Source organism: Amblyraja radiata, chromosome 5, assembly GCF_010909765.2.
Source record: "Amblyraja radiata isolate CabotCenter1 chromosome 5, sAmbRad1.1.pri, whole genome shotgun sequence".
NCBI classification, from domain to species: Eukaryota; Metazoa; Chordata; class Chondrichthyes; order Rajiformes; family Rajidae; genus Amblyraja; species Amblyraja radiata.
Genome location: NC_045960.1, coordinates 31822316 through 31842854, shown reverse-complemented (window position 1 = coordinate 31842854; position 20539 = coordinate 31822316). Strand labels below are relative to the sequence as shown.

Genomic DNA, 20539 nt, shown 5'->3' with positions numbered 1-20539 from the left:
GTCATCTCTATCAATGATTTGGATGAGAACTTAAAGACATAATTAGCAAGTTGCAGATGACACTAAAGTGGGTGGTTTTGTAGGTCGTGAAGATGGTTGTCAAAAATTACAGCAGGATCATGTGGGCTGAGGAATAGTTGATGGAATTTAATACAGAGAAGTGTGAGGTGTTGTATTTTGGGCCATCTAACAAGGGGGTGAAAATCAGGGCTCAGGGTTGTGGAGCAGAGGTACAGGAGTGCAGGTATATCGTTCCTTGAAAGTGGCATCACGGGTAGATAGGGTGGACAAGAAGGCTTTTGGCTCGTTGGACTTCATCAATCAGGGTACTATGTATAGAAATCGGGAGGTCATGTTATTGTTGCTTTAGACATTGGTGAGGCCACATTTTGAGTATTATATTCAGTTTTGGTCACCGTGTTATAGGAAAGATTTTGTCAAGCTGGAAAAGGTGCAGCGAAGAATTTCAAGGATGTTGCCATGACTCAAGGGCCTGGGCTATAGGGAGAGGTTGAGCAGGCTAGGACTTTATTCTTTGGAAGACAGGGGGGAGAGGGGTGATCTTACAGAGGTGTACAAAATCATGAGAAGAATAGATCAGGTAAATGCACAGACGCTTTGCCCAGAGTAGGGGAATTGAGAACAAGAGGATGTTGGTTTAAGGCGAGGGGGGGGAAAGATTTTATAGAAAACTGAGGGGTAACTTTTTTACACAAAGGTGGTTGGTATTTGGAACGAGCTGCCAGGGGAGTTGGCCGGCATGGGCTTGTTGGGCGGAAGGGCCTGTTTTCACATTGTATGAGTCTGACTATCTGTCTTATTGTAACGTGAGGTTACCCTCTACACTATCAGCAACACCGAATTTCCCTATCAGCTACAAACTTGCTAATGATAGCTCCAGATCCAAATTAATTCCGCACATCAGTGGGTAACAGCGGGTATGTAGTCACAAGGTTGCATTCAATTCCTGGTAGATAACATGCAGCACAAGTGGAGGTCGTCTTTAAAGTGCAGTGGGCACCTTGCCTCAGAGGGTTTGGATTGGAAGACCCAGAGCACCATAACAAATAAGCACTTCCGTGAGGAGGTGTTTGGCAGAGTTTATGCATATATTTTAATGTTGTATAGCGAAAGAAAACTGGTGTCACCTTTACTTGAAATAGAAAATATTTTTTTTAAAGTAAAATTCTGTATGCACTCTTTGGCAACGTTTAGAATTCAAATCTGTTTGCGGGTACCTCTTGTTAACTTGAGTTAGGATATATCTAAGAAAAAATATGAAAATATAGTAATTTTAACAATTAATTGCTATTAAAGCTACAGAGCATATCAAATCAGTGGTCATTATTTATACTGCATCTGTACAAAACGATATTACTTTTTTTTTTAAGGTGCCGAACATTGCAATTATTCCACAGACATAATCGGAATAAGTGCGCTGTTTTCTGGGCAACAGTTTACCATTAGAGATTACATTACGTCAGTTAGTAACCCAGGAAATTGCACTTTGGTTACTGATTTGCCTTTCTTTTGCAGGCCCGGCCAAAGCATTCTCATCCTGCACCATCGTTGCTGTCACCACACTCCAAACTGAGGCTCACTTCTACTGTGGGTGCTCAGCTATTATCACAGCAGCCGCCAACCTCACAGATTGGTAAGTATATGTTTTCATTTAGTAATAGTTTCAGTATTTTGCTTGATACCTCTTTTAATTTCAACAGGTCTTTGCTGAACCTTTGTTTGTCATTTGTTTTATACTAATTTACATTCTAGTTGCACCTAGAACAGAAAGCACTCTGAGCACAAACTGATATTGTCCCCTCAGTAATTGCATGACTGTACTCTGAAGCAGATAAATAATTTTGAAGAAACTTGTTATTTGTGAAAAATGTAAAAGTACAAGCTTCCTAAAGCAATAGATGCAATGGATGCAATATGAAAGCTAGTGTAGAAGCAGATAATTCGACCAAATAGTCCATGCTGATGCTCATGCTCTATTTGAGCTCTCTCCATTCTTTTCTCGTCTAATTCTCTCAGTATAACACTTTTCCCCTCATTTGCAATACTAAGGTGGCTATTCATAATCCAACACAATGGTGCCAGGGTTGGGTGGGACTCTGCTTGCGTCATTGCTTTTTCCTCATTAATTTTATATATTTTTCTGCCTTGTTGAAGGATATTATCATATTAACTTCAAATTAAGTTATTTGGAATCGAGGTACCATGAAAATAGATACAAGAACATAGGAAATATACTTATTATGAAGATTTTGAAGGAAAAACTAGTTAAGAGACTAGAGTGTTTTATTGTCATATGTCCCAGACAGGACAATGAAATTCTTGCTTACTGCAGCACAACAGAATATGTAAATATAGTACTTAACTGGAGAAAAAAAGTTCAGTGTGTATATATACACATGCACACATACTTGATAAATAAACAAATATAGTGCAATAATAGAAACATAGAAAATAGGTGCAGGAGTAGGCCATTCGGCCCTTCGAGCTTGCATCGCCATTCAATATGATCATGGCTGATCATCCACCTCAGTATCCTGTACCTGCCTTCTCTCCATACCCCCTGATCCCATTAGCCACAAGGGCCACATCTAACCCTCTTAAATATAGCAAATGAACTGGCCTCAACTACCTTCTGTGGCAGAGAATTCCAGAGATTCACCACTCTCTGTGTGAAAAATGTTTTTCTCATCTCGGTCCTAAAAGACTTCCCCCTTATCCTTAAACTGTGACCCCTTGTTCTGGATAATAATAATAGTCTGTTGTACTTCAGAGCTTATTTGTTGTAGTGTTTAATAGCCTGATGGCAGTAGGGATGCAAATGGAGCAAAGAGTTAATTGCAAAATGGTTGCAATCATTTAATTGAATTTTGAAACTGATACCTCAATTAATTACACATATAAATGTACATGATATATTCACTGCAACATATCACACGGTTTTACCTAATTTTACAAGAAGTATTTCAGAGTGAATAAGTAAGGGATGTAGACCCAGCTTGGCCAGAAGTGTCAGTGGTCTCTGCGCACCTTTTGTCTCTATTGTTTATTTAGGCTTATATAAGGAAAGCTATAGTGACTAATATTGAAATAATAGCATTCTATAATTATGTATTGAAATTGTAGCAACAGGCTTCTGATGAATGGAGCAAATGCTGAATTTTGTTTTTGTTAATCGGCAGCAAAGCAATTGGCCCCAGTGATTAAACACCGTTGCTAAAATGTGTGAAATTGGTAACCAATGTCAAATTTTTTGTGGAAGGATGCAACAAATTATTCAAATTAAAATGTTTTTATTTTGGGTTACATTACCCCACAGGAACAGAACTTTTGTTTTGATATCTGAATGGGCTTTTTAATCCAGAAAAATCTCAAAACTATAGGTTGTGCTTACAATCTCCTAAGGGTTTCATGATACGAACACATCGCGCACACAGCTCCATGCAAGACCACTAGAAATTGCAGAGAATTGTGGATGCAGCCCAGACCATCACACAAGCCAACCTCCCTTCCATTGACTTTATTACACCTGACACTACCTCAGCAAGGCCTCCAGCATAATCAAGAACAGGTCGCACCCTGGCCACTCTCTCTTCTCCTTTCTCCCATCAGGCAATAGATACAGGAAACGCACACCTCCAGATTCAGAGATGGTTTCCTTCCAGCTGTTATCAGGCAACTGAACCATATTGCCAACAACTAGAGAGCAGTCGTGAACTACTATCTACCTCATCGGTTACCCTCGGACTATCTTTGATCAAACTCTACTGGCTTTATCTTGCACTAAACGTTAATCACAATACTCCTTTTATCATGTACCTGTACATTGGATGGCTCGATTGTAATTATGTATTGTCTTCCCACTATTCGGTAACACGCAACAAAAGCTTTCCACTGTACCTCGGTACATGTTACAATAAACTAAACTCAAACTCAGTGCTTGAAATGTAATTTAATTACATCGCTTGGTTATGAGTATATTATTAAAATATACATACGTTATTTTTGAAACATAATTCTTGTTTCCACTTTTCATACATTCCATTCAAGATGACATGAATAGCTTCAGATATTTTCTTTATATGGTTAGCTGCATACCTGCTACATAGCTAAGTAGATTATTTATATGTTGAGTCATTGATTATTTGGTTGATTTGCTCTGGTATGAATTCCCTCTTATGCCATTAGGTAAATGAGTAGATTGCTTTAAGGGCCTGTCCCACTTGGGCGTCATTTGCGCGTCATGCGGATGGCGCGCAAAGATTTTGTACATCCCAAAATCCTGGGGGGCCGCGCGTCATTGCCTACGTCACCACACACCATGCGTGCGTAATGCACACCATGCACACGTAATGTGCACCATGCACGCCTTGCGTGCCGTGCGTCGTGACGCGTAAATTATGTTGGGGAGGGGGTGTGTGTGGGGCAGGGGGTGTGGAGGAGGGGGTGGGGGGAGGTGGGGGGAGGGGGGTGTGGGGGATTGTTTTTGCGCAAATTTAGTTACAACGCAGACTGGAAGTGGTCAAGATGAGAGTTTTAGTAGATAGATGGATGGATGGATGGATGGATGGATGGATGGATGGATGGATGGATGGATGGATGGATGGATGGATGGATGGATGGATGGATGGATCCAGGCGATGAACATGTCCAACAAGAAAGAGAGTTATGTACCTTTTGAGATTCAATGGCATTATCGTTCAATCTCAATAGATAGACGACATAATAGGGTGAATGGACATGGCCTTTTCTCAGGATAGGGAAATTAAGAAACAGAGGTCGTAGGTTAAAGGTGAGAGGGCAAAGATTTAATAGGAACCTGAGGGGGAACTTTTTCATACACAGGGTGGTAGGTATTTGGAATGAGGTGTCAAAATAAATGGTTGAGGCAGGTAATATAACAACATTTAAAAGACATTTGGACAGGTACATGGATATAAAGGGTTGAGAGGAATATGGATCAGTTATGGGTAAATGTAACTAGCGTAGATGGGCATTTTGGGGGGCATGGAAGGGTTGGGCCGAAGGGCAAGTTTCCATGCTGTATGATCTATGACTCATTGCCAAGGATCCCACTTTTGATATCCTGTAGATTACCATTGACTAGAAGCTCAAAATATTATGATTACAAGAGTAGGCCAGAGGCCTAGTATCCTGTGATGAATGACTTACCTCCTAACATCTCAAAGCTCTTTTTGGATGATTGGAGCACCTCAAGAGGTTTGACATCAGTCAGCATAACGCAGTCCATTTAAATGGCACCCAAGGGACCAGCCTAAAGAATCATTTCCTCCACCACTGACATACAATAGCTGCAGTATGTACCATCTATAAAAATGCACTTAAATTAATAACCCAGCTTCCCTACTGTCCCTAAATCTGGATTTCACACTTCTATACTTTTTGGCTGATGGATGAGGGGAGAAGAGGGAGTAGCCAAGGTGCTACTCATCCTTAATTATGCTGCTGGCCTTAAACCATGAGGTTTAAATTGAGTCAATGGAAGGGAGGTTGGTTTGTGTGATGGTCTGGGCTGTGTCCACAATTCGCTGCAATTTCTTGCGGTCTTGGATGGAGCTGTTCCCAAACAAAGCTGTGATGCATCACGATAAAATGCTTTCTATGGTGCATTTGTAGAAGTTAATGAGAGTTGTTGGGGACATGCCAAACTTCCTAATCCTTCTAAGGAAGTAGAGCCATTGGTGTCATTTATTGGTCGTTGCTTCAATATGAGTGGTCCAGGGGAAGTTGTTAATGATATTGACTCGGAGGAAGTTGAAGAGTTCAACCATCTATACTTCGGCACCATCAATGCAAACTGGGGTATGTGTACCGCTTCACTTCCTAAAGTCGTTCACTAATTCCTTTGTCTTGCTGACATTGAGAGAAAGGTTGTTGTCACGACACCAGGACACGAGGTTCTCGACCTCCTTCCTGTACTCCGTCTCATCATTATTTGATATCTGGCCCACAATAATGGTGTCATCTGCAAATTTGAAAATTGAATTAGATTTGTACATGGATACACAGTTGTGGGCCGGCACTGAAATCACTATCAAAACATGGAGGGGACCAATTTCTTAGCGGCCGCACACGCATGCGCACACTCACACACGAGGCTTCGGAGGCTTCAGCCGTGGACCCTGTGGAGACCCACTGTCAAAATAAACCAGAGGTGGCAGAGCGAGCACTCAGTGCTGGTGCTCGGTCTGTTCATCAGACAAGGCGCTAGTGAGGAGAAAAAGACTCCGTACAGACAGCGCCCGGAGTCAGGATCTAAACCCATGTCCCTGGCGCTGTGAGGCAGCAGCAACGCGCGGGCCGAGTGTACCTGCCAGCAGCCACAGCAGACCCTCCGCCTTCCAGATAGAGAACCGCATCCCTGGTGGTGACCTGGTCTCGGTTCCCTCTGCTCATCGGGCGCCGACTCTACACTGTACAGAATCACCCCCGTGTCAAGCGGCGCGCTGGGCTGGAGGAGAGAGCGAGATGCATTAGTGCGTGGCTTCGGCCGTGGGCTTGAATCGGCCCGTTCACGGGGTCTTTCATCGGCCGGCAGAGGCTTCAACATCGGGAGCCTTGATCGCCTCGATGCAGCAGTTTGATTTTGAGCCGCGACGGGCGCTGAAAGGCCCCGCGAATGGGCCGATTCAGCCCTTAGAAAGCGGCTGATAAAGCCCAGATGACAGAACATGGGGGGGGGGAATCGTTCCCCCATCTCTCAAAGCAGGGGGGGGAACGTGTCCCCTTGTACCCCCCAGGATTTCCGCCCCTGGTTGTGGGTGTACAACATGTAAAGAAGGGGGCTGAGAACACAGCCTTGCGGGGGAACCAGTTTTGAGGATTATTGTAGAGGATGATTTAGACAATAGACAATACGTGCAGGAGTAGGCCATTCGACCTTTCGAGCTAGCACCGCCATTCAATGTGATCATGGCTGATCATCCCCAATCAGTATCCCATTCCTGCCTTCTCCCCATATCCCCTGACTCCGCTATCTTTAAGAGCCCTATTTAGTTCTCTCTTGAAAGTATCCAGCGAACCGGCCTCCACCGCCCTCTGAGGCAGAGAATTTCACAGACTCACAACTCTCTGTGTGAAAAAGTGTTTCCTCGTCTCCTTTCTAAATAGCTTACTCCTTTTTCTTAAAATGTGGCCCCTGGTTCTGGACTCCTCACACATCGGGAACATGTTTCCTGCCTCTAGCGTGTCCAAACCCTTAATAATCTTATATGCTTCAATAAGATCCCCTCTCATACTTCTAAACTCCAGAGTATACAAGCCCAGCCGCTCCATTCTCACAGCATATGTCAGGGATTTGTCTCCTAACCTCACTGATTGGGGTCTGTTGGTCAGGAAGTCGAGGATCCAGTTGCAGAGATAGGTGTTGACACCAAGTCCCGTGAGTTTGGTGATAAGCTTGGATGGTATAATAGTGTTGAAGTTAGCATTTAATTGCCTGTGACATTAAATGTGAACATGGTGATCAGTTTCCAGAATTGGCAAGTAGTTTGGAAGCAGGCTGTTTGACACACCAAGTCCATGTTGACCAAAGATCCTATAGCGGAGCAAGATAGACCACTCCTGCAAAATCCAATGGGCTGATGTGTAGTACGCAACGGAGCGTAACTTCCACCATTTCAGTAACCCCGACCCTATCTTTGACCCGACCCGACTTCAGTTATGCGTTCAGTTAAAACGGCACATACCTTGTACAGGGAGGAATTGCAGATGCTGGTTTAAACCGAAGACAGACACAAAAGGCTGGAGTAACTCAGCGGATCAGGTAGCATCTCTGGAGAGAAGGAATAGGTGATATTTCGGGTCGACTTTTTCGATAGCTGCCATGACCCGTTACTGAGCGATTTCACCCTCCTCCCTCCTTTACTACAAAAAAATAAACACTTTAATTTCCCCGGATGGGTGGAAGGGAGGACCCGTATGCTGCAAAAAACATAGGGGTTTTTTGTGTGTTTTAAAACATTGCGGGACCAGGGTTTGTTTTTAGAAAGAAGGTAGACACAAAATGCTGGAGTTACTCAGCGGAACAGGCAGCATCTCTGGAGAGAAGGAATGGGTGGCGTTTTCAGCCAAGACCTTTCTTCAGACTGTTGTCAAGGGAGTGGGCTGGACAAAGGTAGAATGTAGTCAGAGACAGTAAGACTGGTGGGTGAACTGGGAAGAGGGGTGATAGAGAGGGAAAACAAGGGCTATTTCAAGTTATAGAAGTCAATGTTCATACCGCTGGGGTGTAAACTACCCAAGCAAAATATGAGGTGCTGTTCCTCTAATTTGTGCTGGGCCGCACTCTGACAATGGTCAGATTGGGAATGGGAGGGGGAGTTAAAGTGCTGAGCCACCGGGAGATCAGGTAAGTTAAGACAGACTGAGCAGAGGTGTTCAGCGAAATGATTGCCAAGCCGCACTTGGTCTTGCCGATGTAGAGAAGTTGACACTTGGAACAGCGGATACAGTAGATGAGGTTGGATGAGGTGCAAGTGAACCTCTGCCTCACCATGAAGACTGTTTGGATCCTTGGATGTAGTCGAGGGGGGAGGTAAAGGGACCGGTGTTGCATCTCCTGCGGTTGCAGGGGAAAGGGTGGGAAGGAACGAGTTGGTCAGGTAATTTTGAATTATGGTATCTAGATCCAAGCACTAATGTATATCATCTGCTTGCCCCCTGATTTTGTCTAACACATCCGTTCCCTGTTATGCTTCTTGCCAATGATATCATCTGCACCGAGGCATGACCATTTATCATTTACACATCAGGAATCTGAAAAATTATTCTTGTGTTATTTTTCTTTCTTGCATATGATATAATGCAAATGCAGCAAATGTCGGTAATGAGGAAAATGTTAGATGTGAGGTTAATGGTAAAAGTGCAAATAACCGGAGTTGCTTGTACGAGAATTGCAGTTAGTGAGTTCTTTAGAGGCAGTTTGCCAAAATTGATCTGTCCACGAGGATTTTTTTATCTGTGCACCATGACAACTGCTGGCATTCTACTCCCTGCCCTATGTCAGGTTGTAGTTATAACTACAGCATGTGCCAGGTTTCAGTGACAATGCCGCATCTGTTTCCTTTGTTCAGGTAGGCAGCAAATGAAGGCACTGCAGATGTTGGTTTACACCAAAGATAGACACAAAATGCTGGAGTAACTCAGCGGGACAGGCAGCATCACTAGAGAGAAGAAATAGGTAGACACAAAATGCTGGAGTAACTCAGCGGGACAGGCAGCATCACTAGAGAGAAGAAATAGGTAGACACAAAATGCTGGAGTAACTCAGCGGGACATGCAGCATCACTGGAGAGTAGAAATGAGTAGACACAAAATGCTGGAGTAACTCAGCGGGTCAGGCAGCATCTCTGGAGAGAAGGAATGGGTGACGTTTCGGACTGGAGTCTAAGAGTCTGAAGAAGTGTAGCAACGCACTGCATCACCCATTCCTTCTCTCCAGAGATGCTGCCTGTCCTGCTGATTTACTCCAGCATTTTGTTTCTTTTTGATAACCTTTGAAGTCCTTCCTGATGATCTTTGATTCCCCATTATTCCTAAAATCTACAGTGCCCTCCATAATGTTTGGAACAAAGACCCATCATTTATTTATTTACCTCTGTACTCCACAATTTGAGATTTGTAATAGAATGTGGTTAAAGTGCACATTGTCAGATTTTATTAAATGGTATTTTTATACATTTTCGTTTCGCCATGTAGAAATTACAGCTGTGTTTATACATAGTCCCCCCATTTCAGGGCGCTATAATATTTGGGACACATGGCTTCACAGGCGTTTATAATTGCTCAGGTGTGTTTAAATGCCTCCTTAATGCAGGTATAGAGAGCTCTCAGCATCTAGTCTTTCTTCGTCTTTCCATCACCTTTGGAAACTTTTATTGCTGTTTATCAACATGAGGATGAAAGTTGTCCCAATGAAAGTCACAGAAGCCATTATGAGACTGAGAAACAAGAATAAAACCGTTGGAGACATCAGCCAAACCTTAGGCTTACCAAAATCAACTGTTTGGAACATCATTAAGAAGAAAGAGAGCACTGGTGAGCTTACTAATCGCATACGGACTGGCAGGCCAAGGAAGATCTCCACAGCTGATGACAGAAGAATTCTCTCTAGTAAAAATGAAAAATCGGCAAGCACCTGTGCGACAGATCAGAAACACTTTCCAAGAGTGAGGTGTGGATTTGGCAATGACCACTGTCTGCAGAAGACTTCATGAACAGAAATACAGAGGCTACACTACAGGATGCAAACCACTGGTTAGTCATTTAAAAAGGATGGCCAGGTTACAGTTTGCCAAGAAGTACTTAAAAGAGCAATCACACTTCTGGAAAAGGGTCTTGTGGGCAGATGAGATGAAGATTAACATATCAGAGTGATGGCAAGAGCAAAGTATGGAGGAGAGATGGAACTGCTCAAGATCCAAAGCATATCACCTCATCTGTGAAACACAGTGGTGGGGGTGTTATGGCCTGGGCATATATGGCTGCTGAAGGTACTGGCTCACTTATCTTCATTGATGATACAACTGCTGATGGTAGTAGCAAAATGAATTCTGAAGTGTATAGACACATCCCATTTGCTCAAGTTCAAACAAATGCCTTATAACTCATTGTCCGGCGGTTCATTCTACAGCAAGACAATGGTCCCAAACATACTGCTAAAGCAACAAAGGAGTTTATCAAAGCTAAAAAATGGTCAATTCTTGAGTGGCCAAGTCAATCACCCGGTCTGAACCCAATTGAGCATGCCTTTTATATGCTGAAGAGAAAACTGAAGGGGACTAGCCCCCAAAACAAGCATAAGCTAAAGATGGCTGCAATACAGGCCTGGCAGAGCATCACCAGAGATGTCCATGAATCGCAGACTTCAAGCAGTCATTGCATGCAAAGGATATGCAACAAAATACTAAACATGTCTACTTTCATTTACATGACATTGCTGTGTCCCAAACATTATGGTGCCCTGAAATGGGGGGGACTATGTATAAACACAGCTGTAATTTCTACATGGTGAAACCAAAATGTATAAAAATGGCCTTTAATAAAATCTGACAATGTGCACTTTAACCACGTGATTTTTTTCTATTACAAATTTCAAATTGTGGAGTACAGAGGCAAATAAATAAATGATGGGTCTGTGTCCCAAACATTACAGAGGGCACTATATGTCTCGTTGAATAAAATCATTCAAAATCAGAAGTGCAGTACTGTCGATAATTCCAACTTTTTGATAGAAACATTTCCCACTAATCCAAAAGCACTTGCAGTGTTATAAGACATTGGTGAGTCCACATTTAAAGTATGGTGTTCATTTCTAGGCACCGTGTTGGAGAAATGATGTTGTCAAGCTGGAAAGGGTACAGAGAAGATTTACGAGGATGTTGCCAGGACGAGATGGTCTGAGATATAGGCAGAGTTTGAGTAGGTTAAGTTGAGTAGTTGGAGCACAGGAGGATGAGGGGTGATCTTATAGAAGTGTATTAGATTATGAGAGGAATAGATTGGGTAGATGCACAAAGTCTCTTGCCCAGAGTAATTGAATTGGGGACCAGAGGACATGGGTTTAAGGTGAAGGGAAAAGATTTAATAGTAATTTGTGGAGTAACTTTTTCACACAAAGGGTGGTGGATCTATGGAACAAGTTGCCAGAGGAGGTAGTTGAGGCAGGGACTATCCCAACATTTAAGAAGCAGTTAGACAGGTACATGGATAAGACATGTTTGGAGGGATATGGACCAAATGCTGGCAGGTGAAACTAGTGTAGCTGGGACGCGCTGGCCGGTGTGGGCAAATTGGGCCAAAGGGCCTGTTTCCACTCTGTTTTACTCTATGACTCTAAATCTAAAACGGATGGGTATTTATCCTAAGACTATGCTCCCTAATTCCAGGTTTCCTCTTTGGAGGGGTCACTAGCAGTCCACTGGGTTGAGTGCTTTTGGTTGAGGAAATAATGAGCATAAATGGACTCTTTGAGTGTGGAAATGAGAAGAATTAGCAGTGAAATTGAAATATATAAAATTCTGAAGAGGAGTGAGCTGAGAAGAAATTTTCTCGCCAAGAGGGCCTTTTGGAAATCTCTACTCGGGATGTTGATGAAGAGCTTCCTTACCCACTTTCATTTCGGATCACAAACCCACCCTTGAAAGGAATGAGGGAATCTTTCTCTTATGCATTTTACTCTTTTCATTGGGAGGATGTCAATGTATCTGGTTTAGAAATATCTAAACAAGTATCCATTAAATGGGATGTAAATGTGAAGCCTTCTCACAGCAGGGCTGTTTTCCCTTTACGTCCCCCACCTCTCCTCCCCACCACCTTCACCAAACTTCAAATTCAACTCTTTAAAACTTGTTCTCTGCATTTTTACTGTTTGCATTCATCAATTTCATGGCTGGTCTGGAGATTGCAGATACAGTATTGGAATGAACATCAATTTTATTGGTGGATGATACATAACTGTTAATTTGTCATCCTTCATGAGCTTATTTTTCCCCTTTGTAGTCTCTTCCAAATGAAATAGACAATCAGGTTGTATAGAACACTTAGTGAAACATGATATTGAATATATACAAATGAAGCCTCAAACATGAAACATTTTGCAAAGAAAAGGATACCAAGAAAGGTCACCAAGAAAGTTGATGAGTGCCGGCCCTTAACGTAGTTTGTATGGACTTCAGCAATGCCTTTGATGAGGTTTTGCACGGTAGACTTTGGAAGGATAGATTGCATGGCATCTAGGGAGAGCTAGATAACGGGATACGGAATTGGCTTCATGGAGACCACGGTGGGCGGTGCGACTCTCGTCAGCAGCGGCCTCTGCAGTCGGTCTGCGTTTTTATTATTTTATGTCTATGTTTTTTATGTAGTTTTTGTTATTTTTTGTTGGGGTATGTGTGTGGGGGGGGGAGTGGGGGTGGGGTGGGAGGGAGGGAGGGGGTTAACTTTTAAATCTCTCCCTACACGGGAGACCCGACCTTTTCTTTGTCGGGTCTCCGTTGTCGTTGGGGCTGCAACGAGGAGCGGCCTCCAACAGGAAGACCGGGGGCTCTGGTGCCGACTACTCACAGTCGCGGAGCTGGCCGAGTCCAGAGCGGGTGGAGCGGTGGTGGAGCGCTGCTGCGGCCCGACCTCCGGAGGTTCGGAGGCTGCAACTGCGGGTCTGGCGGACGGTGGCACCGGGAGCCCGCGGGTCCCTGGAGGGAGACCACTTTTCAGGGCTCCCGCAACGGCGACTTTTCAACCCCGCAACTCGGGCGGGAGGAGCTCCTGGAGCGGGGCCTTACATCATCGCCCCGCGCGGCTTGGAATGGCCGCGGGACTGCGAGCGCACGCCGGGGGCTCTAACATCAAGAACCCGGTGTGCGACCTTGCATCACCCGGCGTGGCTTTAATGGCCGCGGGACAATTCGCCATCGCCCGCCGGGGGCTTTGACTTTGACTTTGACTCTGACATCGGGGGGGAGAGTGCAGTGGAGAGATAAGTTTTTTTGGCCTTCCATCACAGCAATGTGATGGATGTTTATGTAAATTATGTTGTGTCTTGGGTCTATTTGTTTGTAATGTATGGCTGCAGAAACGTCATTTCGTTTGGACCTCAAGGGGTCCAAATGACAAATAAATTGTATCGTATCGTATCGTATCGTAGGAGATAGAAGATGGTGTGACCAGTGGTGTCCCTCAGTAATTTGTGCTCGGCCCATTACTGTTTGGTTTATATTAACAATCTGGATGAAAATATTCAAGGCATGAATATTAAGTGTGTAAATGGCACTAAAACTGTAGGTGGTATTATGGACAGTAAAGATGGTTATCAAGAATTACCACAGGATCTTGACCGGCTGGGCAAGTGAACTGAGGAATAGCCATGATCACATTGAATGGCGGTGCTGGCTCGAAGGGCCAAATGGCCTACTCCTGCACCTGTTGTCTATTGTCTATTGTCAAACGGAATTTAATTTGGATATCTGTGAGGTGTTGAATTTTTGGAAGTCAAACCGAGGTAGGACCTTCACAGTGAACGGTAGGGCCCTGAAGAGTGTTGAAGAGCAGGGAGATCCAGGAGTACACGTACATTGTTCCCTAAAAGGCAGATAGGGTGCTAAAGAAAGCTTTTGATGTTGGTATTTTCACACAGAGCGGTGTGTATATGGAACGAGCTGCCAGAGGAGGTAGTAGAGGGAGGTTTTACAAGATTTAAAATATATTTGGACATGGATAGGAAAGATTTAGAGGGATATGGGCCAAAATGTAGGCAAATGGGAGCAGTTTACAGTACATGGGGCATCTTAGTTAAAATGGACAAGTTGGACAGAAGTGCAGTTTTTGGTCTGTATGACCCTATGCACAAATTTTGTGCTGCGAAATTGGTCATGGTGTTACTGAGAGTTTTATAACATGAGTGGGATTTCATGGATACTTTTCTTCTTGCGTATGGCGTGCACAGCCTAAAGTTGTAGGACTTTGATCTTATTTGATTGTGCACGCCGAGTTGATTGCATTCGTCGAAACAGGGCGGACCACATGAAGGTTGCAATCTTCCACCCCCATGGATACTTGAATAAAGGGTAAAGAAATTGCAAATCTTTGGGGGGGAAAAAAAGATGATTCATTGTATAGCATTTCCAAAAAGACACTTTTACACTTCCACAAAAAAGCAATGGCTGCCTTCTTTACTGTATCATTCTATGTTATGACTAATCTTGGGTTCAATGGAGCAGAGGAGTTTTGGACGGAGTGGGAAAATTAAGTTGATGTAGAAGTTCAACCATAATATTCAGTGGCAGAGCAAGTTCAATATGTCACAATGCATACACCTGCTCCTAATTTCTACAACAAAATATAATTGAAAGTTATGTAACATTTCTAAAGATTGTAGGTTGCATAATTCTACTCTGAAGGAACATGTATTCCCCGTGCCACAAGTATATCTTGAGTCAGATTCTGATCATTCCAAACGTAAATCACATCTGCAATTCCTGCAGCCATACAAATTTGTCACGCAATTCATCACAGTAAACACTTACATTCCACAGACCTTGTGAGCAGGCTGCCAATGACAATGTGTGGCTCTCCAACTTGATCTTCTGTTCAGACTCTGCTGAGAAAAAAGCAAGTGTCATTCCAGCCTCAATACTAATCCTAATACTCGGTGATAAAAGACACTGCAGATGCTAGAATCTGGAGCAAAAATAATAAGCTGCCGGAGGAACTCAGCAAGATAATCAGCATCATTTTGGTCGAGACCCTTCACCTGGCCACATCTTATTATGTGGTGGAAGCTAGAATAAGCCCCACTCACACAATTGCCAGAATACAAACTGCTGGCTATGCCATGCTCCTGGGATTTCAGCTGTCAAACCTATTAAAACACTTAAATTATTCTAAAATCCAGAAAGTAAAATTGGGATTATTCTAATTATTTTTTTGAAATGTTTAAATTTATTTCAAATTCAGGTTTAAAAGATGTATTTAGTGGCATTGGTGGCAGGTTGTTCAGGACTCAGATTAAAAGAACACACCTTTAGAAAGGAGATGAGGAATTTATTTAGTCAGGCGGTTGTGAATATGTGGAATTCATTGCCATAGATGGCTGTGGAGGCCAAGTCACTGGGTATTTTTGAGATGGGGATTGTCATATTCTTGATTAGTAAGGATGTCAAGGGTTATGGGGAAGGCAAATGGGGTTGAGAGGGTAAGAGTTATGTAACATTTATAGTTAGCGACACCTGGTGGTGGCTCTGGTTAATCAAACCCTCGGATTGGCTGCACGGATCACATGGGAGCGGGGGTGCGATTCGCGAGCTTTTCACGGTGTTGTAGCATTCTAGCGCCACACTTGTGGAAGTAGCATCGTGCTTTTGGCTGTCTTACCGATCCGAGTAAATTCGTTGTTTTCACGTTCCAAAATAAAACAATTCAATTCATTCACTGTCTCGACTCGCCAAAATAGAAACATTTATGATTGAATGGCAGAGTAAGCACAATGTGCCCAATGGCCTACTTCTCCTATGACATGCACTTATGTAAATTCTTCAATGGAATGGTGAGAAATTGCCACAGTTTTGTAGTTAAAAGTTGGGCTACATGAGGATAAAACCCAATCAGCAGTTCCTTCCTGCACATTTACTGAAACATATCTTGCACTAAATGTAATACCCATTATCCTGTATCGACAGTGCTCTCAATAATGTTTGGGACAAAGACTCATCATTTATTTATTTGCCTCTGTACTCCACAATTTGAGATTTGTAATTGAAAAAATCACATGTGGTTAAAGTAAACATTGTCAGATTTTAATAAATGCCATTTTTATATATTTTGGTTTCACCATGTAGAAATTACAGCAGTGTTTATACATAGTCCCCCCCATTTCAGGGCACCATAATGTTTGGGACACAGCAATGTCATGTAAATGAAAGTAGTCATGTTCTTTCTTTTAAAATCTTTTTATTAGTGTTTTTCTAAAGCAAAAACAAAACAACAAAAAAGTAATGATAAACATAACAGTGATATTGATACATATGGATCAGGGTTACATTAATGGCAGGTATAACCTAAATATGAGTCCAGTGTCAAAATACACATTGAATATAGACCTCCCGGTGTAAATATAGTTAAGTGTTTAACAGAGAACTTATATGTATAAAAACAAAAAGATAAAAAGAAAAAAAGAAAAAAGAGAAAAAAAGAAAAAACAAAACCCCCCTAAACTAAAGAGAGAAGAAATAAAACAAAACAGAATCTGGGCTGCAAAGAGTTTCAACAATTTAAGTCCCTGTTTGTCGTCAAGTCCGTTCCACCGTATAACGGTAAAAAAAATTATTATAACAGCTGGAGAGGGGACAGTTTATGTCGTATGAAAATGTTGAATAAATCTTCCCCAAGTCCTATCAAATTTAACCAAGGGTTCAACAATATCACTCCTAATTTTTTCTAAATTTAAACATGATATCGTTTCCAATGGAGTACCAATGGAGTGTGGTCAGAGGATTGGAATCTTTCCATTTAAATAAAATAGATCTTCTGGCAATTAATGTGGTAAAAGCAATTAGCCGATGGGCGGAACAGGACAGATGAATAGAATCTAACATTGGTAGCCCAAAAGATGAGGTTGTAAATCAATACCTAAAACTACAGAAATAGTATCAAAAATGTATTTCCAATATTTTCCAAAAGTGGGCAGGACCAAAACATATGAGTCAATGAGGCCACTTCAGAGTTACATCTGTCACAGGTAGGATTTATTTGACCATAAAAACGAGCTAACTTATCTTTTGACATATGAGCTCTGTGAACCACCTTGAATTGTTATCCAAGTGTGTCTTGCACACATTGAGGAAGTATTAACTAATTGAAGAATCCTCTCCCATTTCTCTATAGATAAAGAAATTTGAAGTTCTCTTTCCCAGTCATTCTTAATTTTATCAAATGTATCTTTTTTAAATTTCAAAATCAACTCATAAATAGTCGTTATTAAGCCCTTCTGATAAGGGTTCAAATATACATTTTTTCCAAGATATCGGTTTGATGTGGTAACGGAAAAAAGGGTAGAGTAGCCCTCAAAAAATGTCTGATTTGTAAATATCTAAAAAAATGTGTTAGGTAAATTATATTTATTGGAGAGTTGTTCAAAAGACATAAAACGACCATCCGAAAACAAATCACGAAAAGCTACTTATCCCTTCCTCTTCCATAACAGAAAGGCTTGATCAGTGCTAGAAGGTTGGAAGAAAAAATTAGATACGATAGGACTCAATAAAATAAAATCATTCAATCCAAAAAACGTACAAAATTGAAACCATATTCGAAGTGTATGTCTTAATATTGGGTTAGTCGTATATTTATTCAATCTCCTCGTAATTGTAAAAGATAACGAGGCCCCGAGAATAGAAGCCAATGATAGCCCTTGAATAAAATCACGTTCTAGATTTATCCATCCTGGACATTGGGTATCTTCTAAATCTTTTGTCCAAAACGTTAAATAGCGAGCATTAACTGCCCAATAGTAAAATCTAAGGTTCGGCAGTGCCAAACCACCATCTTTTTTTGATTTCTGTAAGTATTTTTTACTTAGTCTGGAATTTTTATTCTGCCATATATATAAAAGGAAATTTTGGAGTCAATGATATCAAAGAAAGATTTAGGAATAATAATTGGTATCATCTGAAATAAATATAAAAATTTAGGTAAGATAAACATTTTAATAGCAATGATTCGGCATATTAGAGATAAGGACGTTGGTGACCATTTAGTGAACTGTTGTTTAATGTGGTCAATTAAAGGTGTAAAATTGGCTTTAAATAAATCCTTGTGTTTCTTGGTAATCTTAATGCCTAAATAAGTAAAATAGAATAGAACTAAATAGAAACGGTCCATAATTCGAAACTAGATTGTTTAATGGAAAAAGCTCACTCTTACTAAGATTTAGTTTATAACCAGAAAAACTACTAAATTGATTAAGTAGAGCTACTATTGCCGGTATAGATTTCTCAGGGTTAGAAATGAATAATAACAGACCATCTGCATAAAGAGATAGCTTATATGTCTTATTCCCACGGACAATACTCCAGAAATATTAGGGGATTCCCTAATAGCGCTGGCCAAAAGTTCCAAAGCGATATCAAACCGTAAAGGATTTAAAGGACAGCCCTGTCTAGTACCTCGAAAGAGCCTGAAAAAAGGGGATCTGATTATTGGTAAGTACAGAAGCCTGAGGTATATGATATATCAACTTGATCCAAGAAATAAATTTTGGACCAATCTTAAATGTTTCAAGTGTATTGAATAAGTATTCCCATACTACTCTATCATAGAAACATAGAAAATAGGTGCAGGAGTAGGCCATTCGGCCCTTCGAGCCCTTGATCATCATATGATCAAACGCCATCTCAGCATCAAGTGAAATGACACATTCTGAAGTTTTGTTTGACGCTGTATATATGATATTCATTAATCTCCTAACGTTAAAGTATGAGTAACGATTTTTAATAAAACCTGTCTGATCTTCAGAAATTATTTGCGGTAAATTATTTTCCAATCTCATAGCTAATATTTTGGAAATAATTTTGTAATCTACATTTAACAGTGATATTTTCACGCAGAGAGTAGTGAGTCTCAGGAACTCTCTGCCACAGAAGGCAGTTGAGGCCAGTTCATTGGCTATATTTAAGAGGGAGTTAGATGTGGCCCTTGTGGCTAAAGGGATCAGGGGGTATGGAGAGAAGGCAGGTACAGGATACTGAGTTGGATGATCAGCCATGATCATATTGAATGGCGGTGCAGGCTCGAAGGGCCGAATGGCCTACTCCTGCACCTATTTTCTATGTTTCTATAGGTCTATATGATGTCACTTCTATAGGATCTTTGTCTTTTTTTAGAATTAAAGAAATAGATGCTTCATAAAAGGATTGTGGTAATCTATTCATTAAAAAGGCTTCTTTAAAATCCTTGCATAGCCAGGGAGACAATAAACTTGAAAAATACTTTAAAAATTCCAATGTGAACCCATCTAAATCAGGAGCTTTACCAGAATTCATCAAAAGGATTGCTTTCTGTATATCTTCCTCCGTGATGGGTTTGTCCAACAACAGAGACTCATTATGTGGTAAATTTTGCAAGTTCAGTTTCTTTAAAAACTCATGTATTATATTGGAATCAGTAGGAAATTCTGATTGGTATAGGGAGGTATAGAATTCCTGAAAGGATTTATTAATTTCATCATGGTCTACAGTCAATGTGCCATCCCGTTTACTCACTTTAGTAATCTGACGTTTACTCACTTTAGGAATCTGATTAGCGAGTAATTTACCATTTTTTTCGCCATGTATATAAAATTGACTTTTGGTTTTAAGTAACTGATTCTCAATCGGTGATACTAATAACAAATCATGTCTCAATTGAAGTTCAACTCTATTCTTATAGAGCTCTAGACTAGGAGCTTTTGAATATTTTTTATCAATTTCTTTAATCTCGTCAGCCAATATACGTATTTCATTTTGAGTTTGTTTTTTTAATCCCGCGGAGTATGAAATAATTTGTCCACGAATATATGACTTAAAAGCATCCCAGACTACACCATTGGATATTTCTTAAGTAGAATTTGTTAAGAAGAAAAAAGCAATCTGATCTTTAATAAAATTAACAAAATTTAGATCTTAAAGCAAAGTAGCATTAAATCGCCATTGTTTAGCACTAAGCTTGGAATCAGGTAGTTTGATTGATAGTTTCAATGGTGCATGATCAGAAATAGCAATTGCATCATACTCATATGCAGTGACCGATTAAACTAGCCAAGAATCTATTATGAAGTAGTCAATCCTAGAGTAATCATGAGAGAAAAAAGAAAATTATTTGTCATTTGGGTGTAAGAATCTCCAGACTTCTAACATTCCAGAGTCAAGTAAAAAATAATTGATAAAACTAGCTGATTTATTTGGAAGCACATGATCAGATGTAGATCTGTCCATCGAGAGGTTCAAACAGCAGTTAAAATCTCCACCCA

At 41.2% G+C, this 20539-nt stretch overlaps 1 protein-coding gene across 1 annotated transcript in view; it reads left to right on the top strand.

Moving 5' to 3' along the window:
• Positions 1-20539, top strand: part of ahi1 (Abelson helper integration site 1) — a 227943-nt gene that overhangs the window by 134771 nt on the left and 72633 nt on the right. Inside the window, exon 21 of the mRNA XM_033020945.1 lies at positions 1537-1654. Within this exon, the coding sequence (XP_032876836.1) occupies positions 1537-1654 (118 nt within the window). The remainder of the gene's footprint in view (positions 1-1536; positions 1655-20539) is intronic.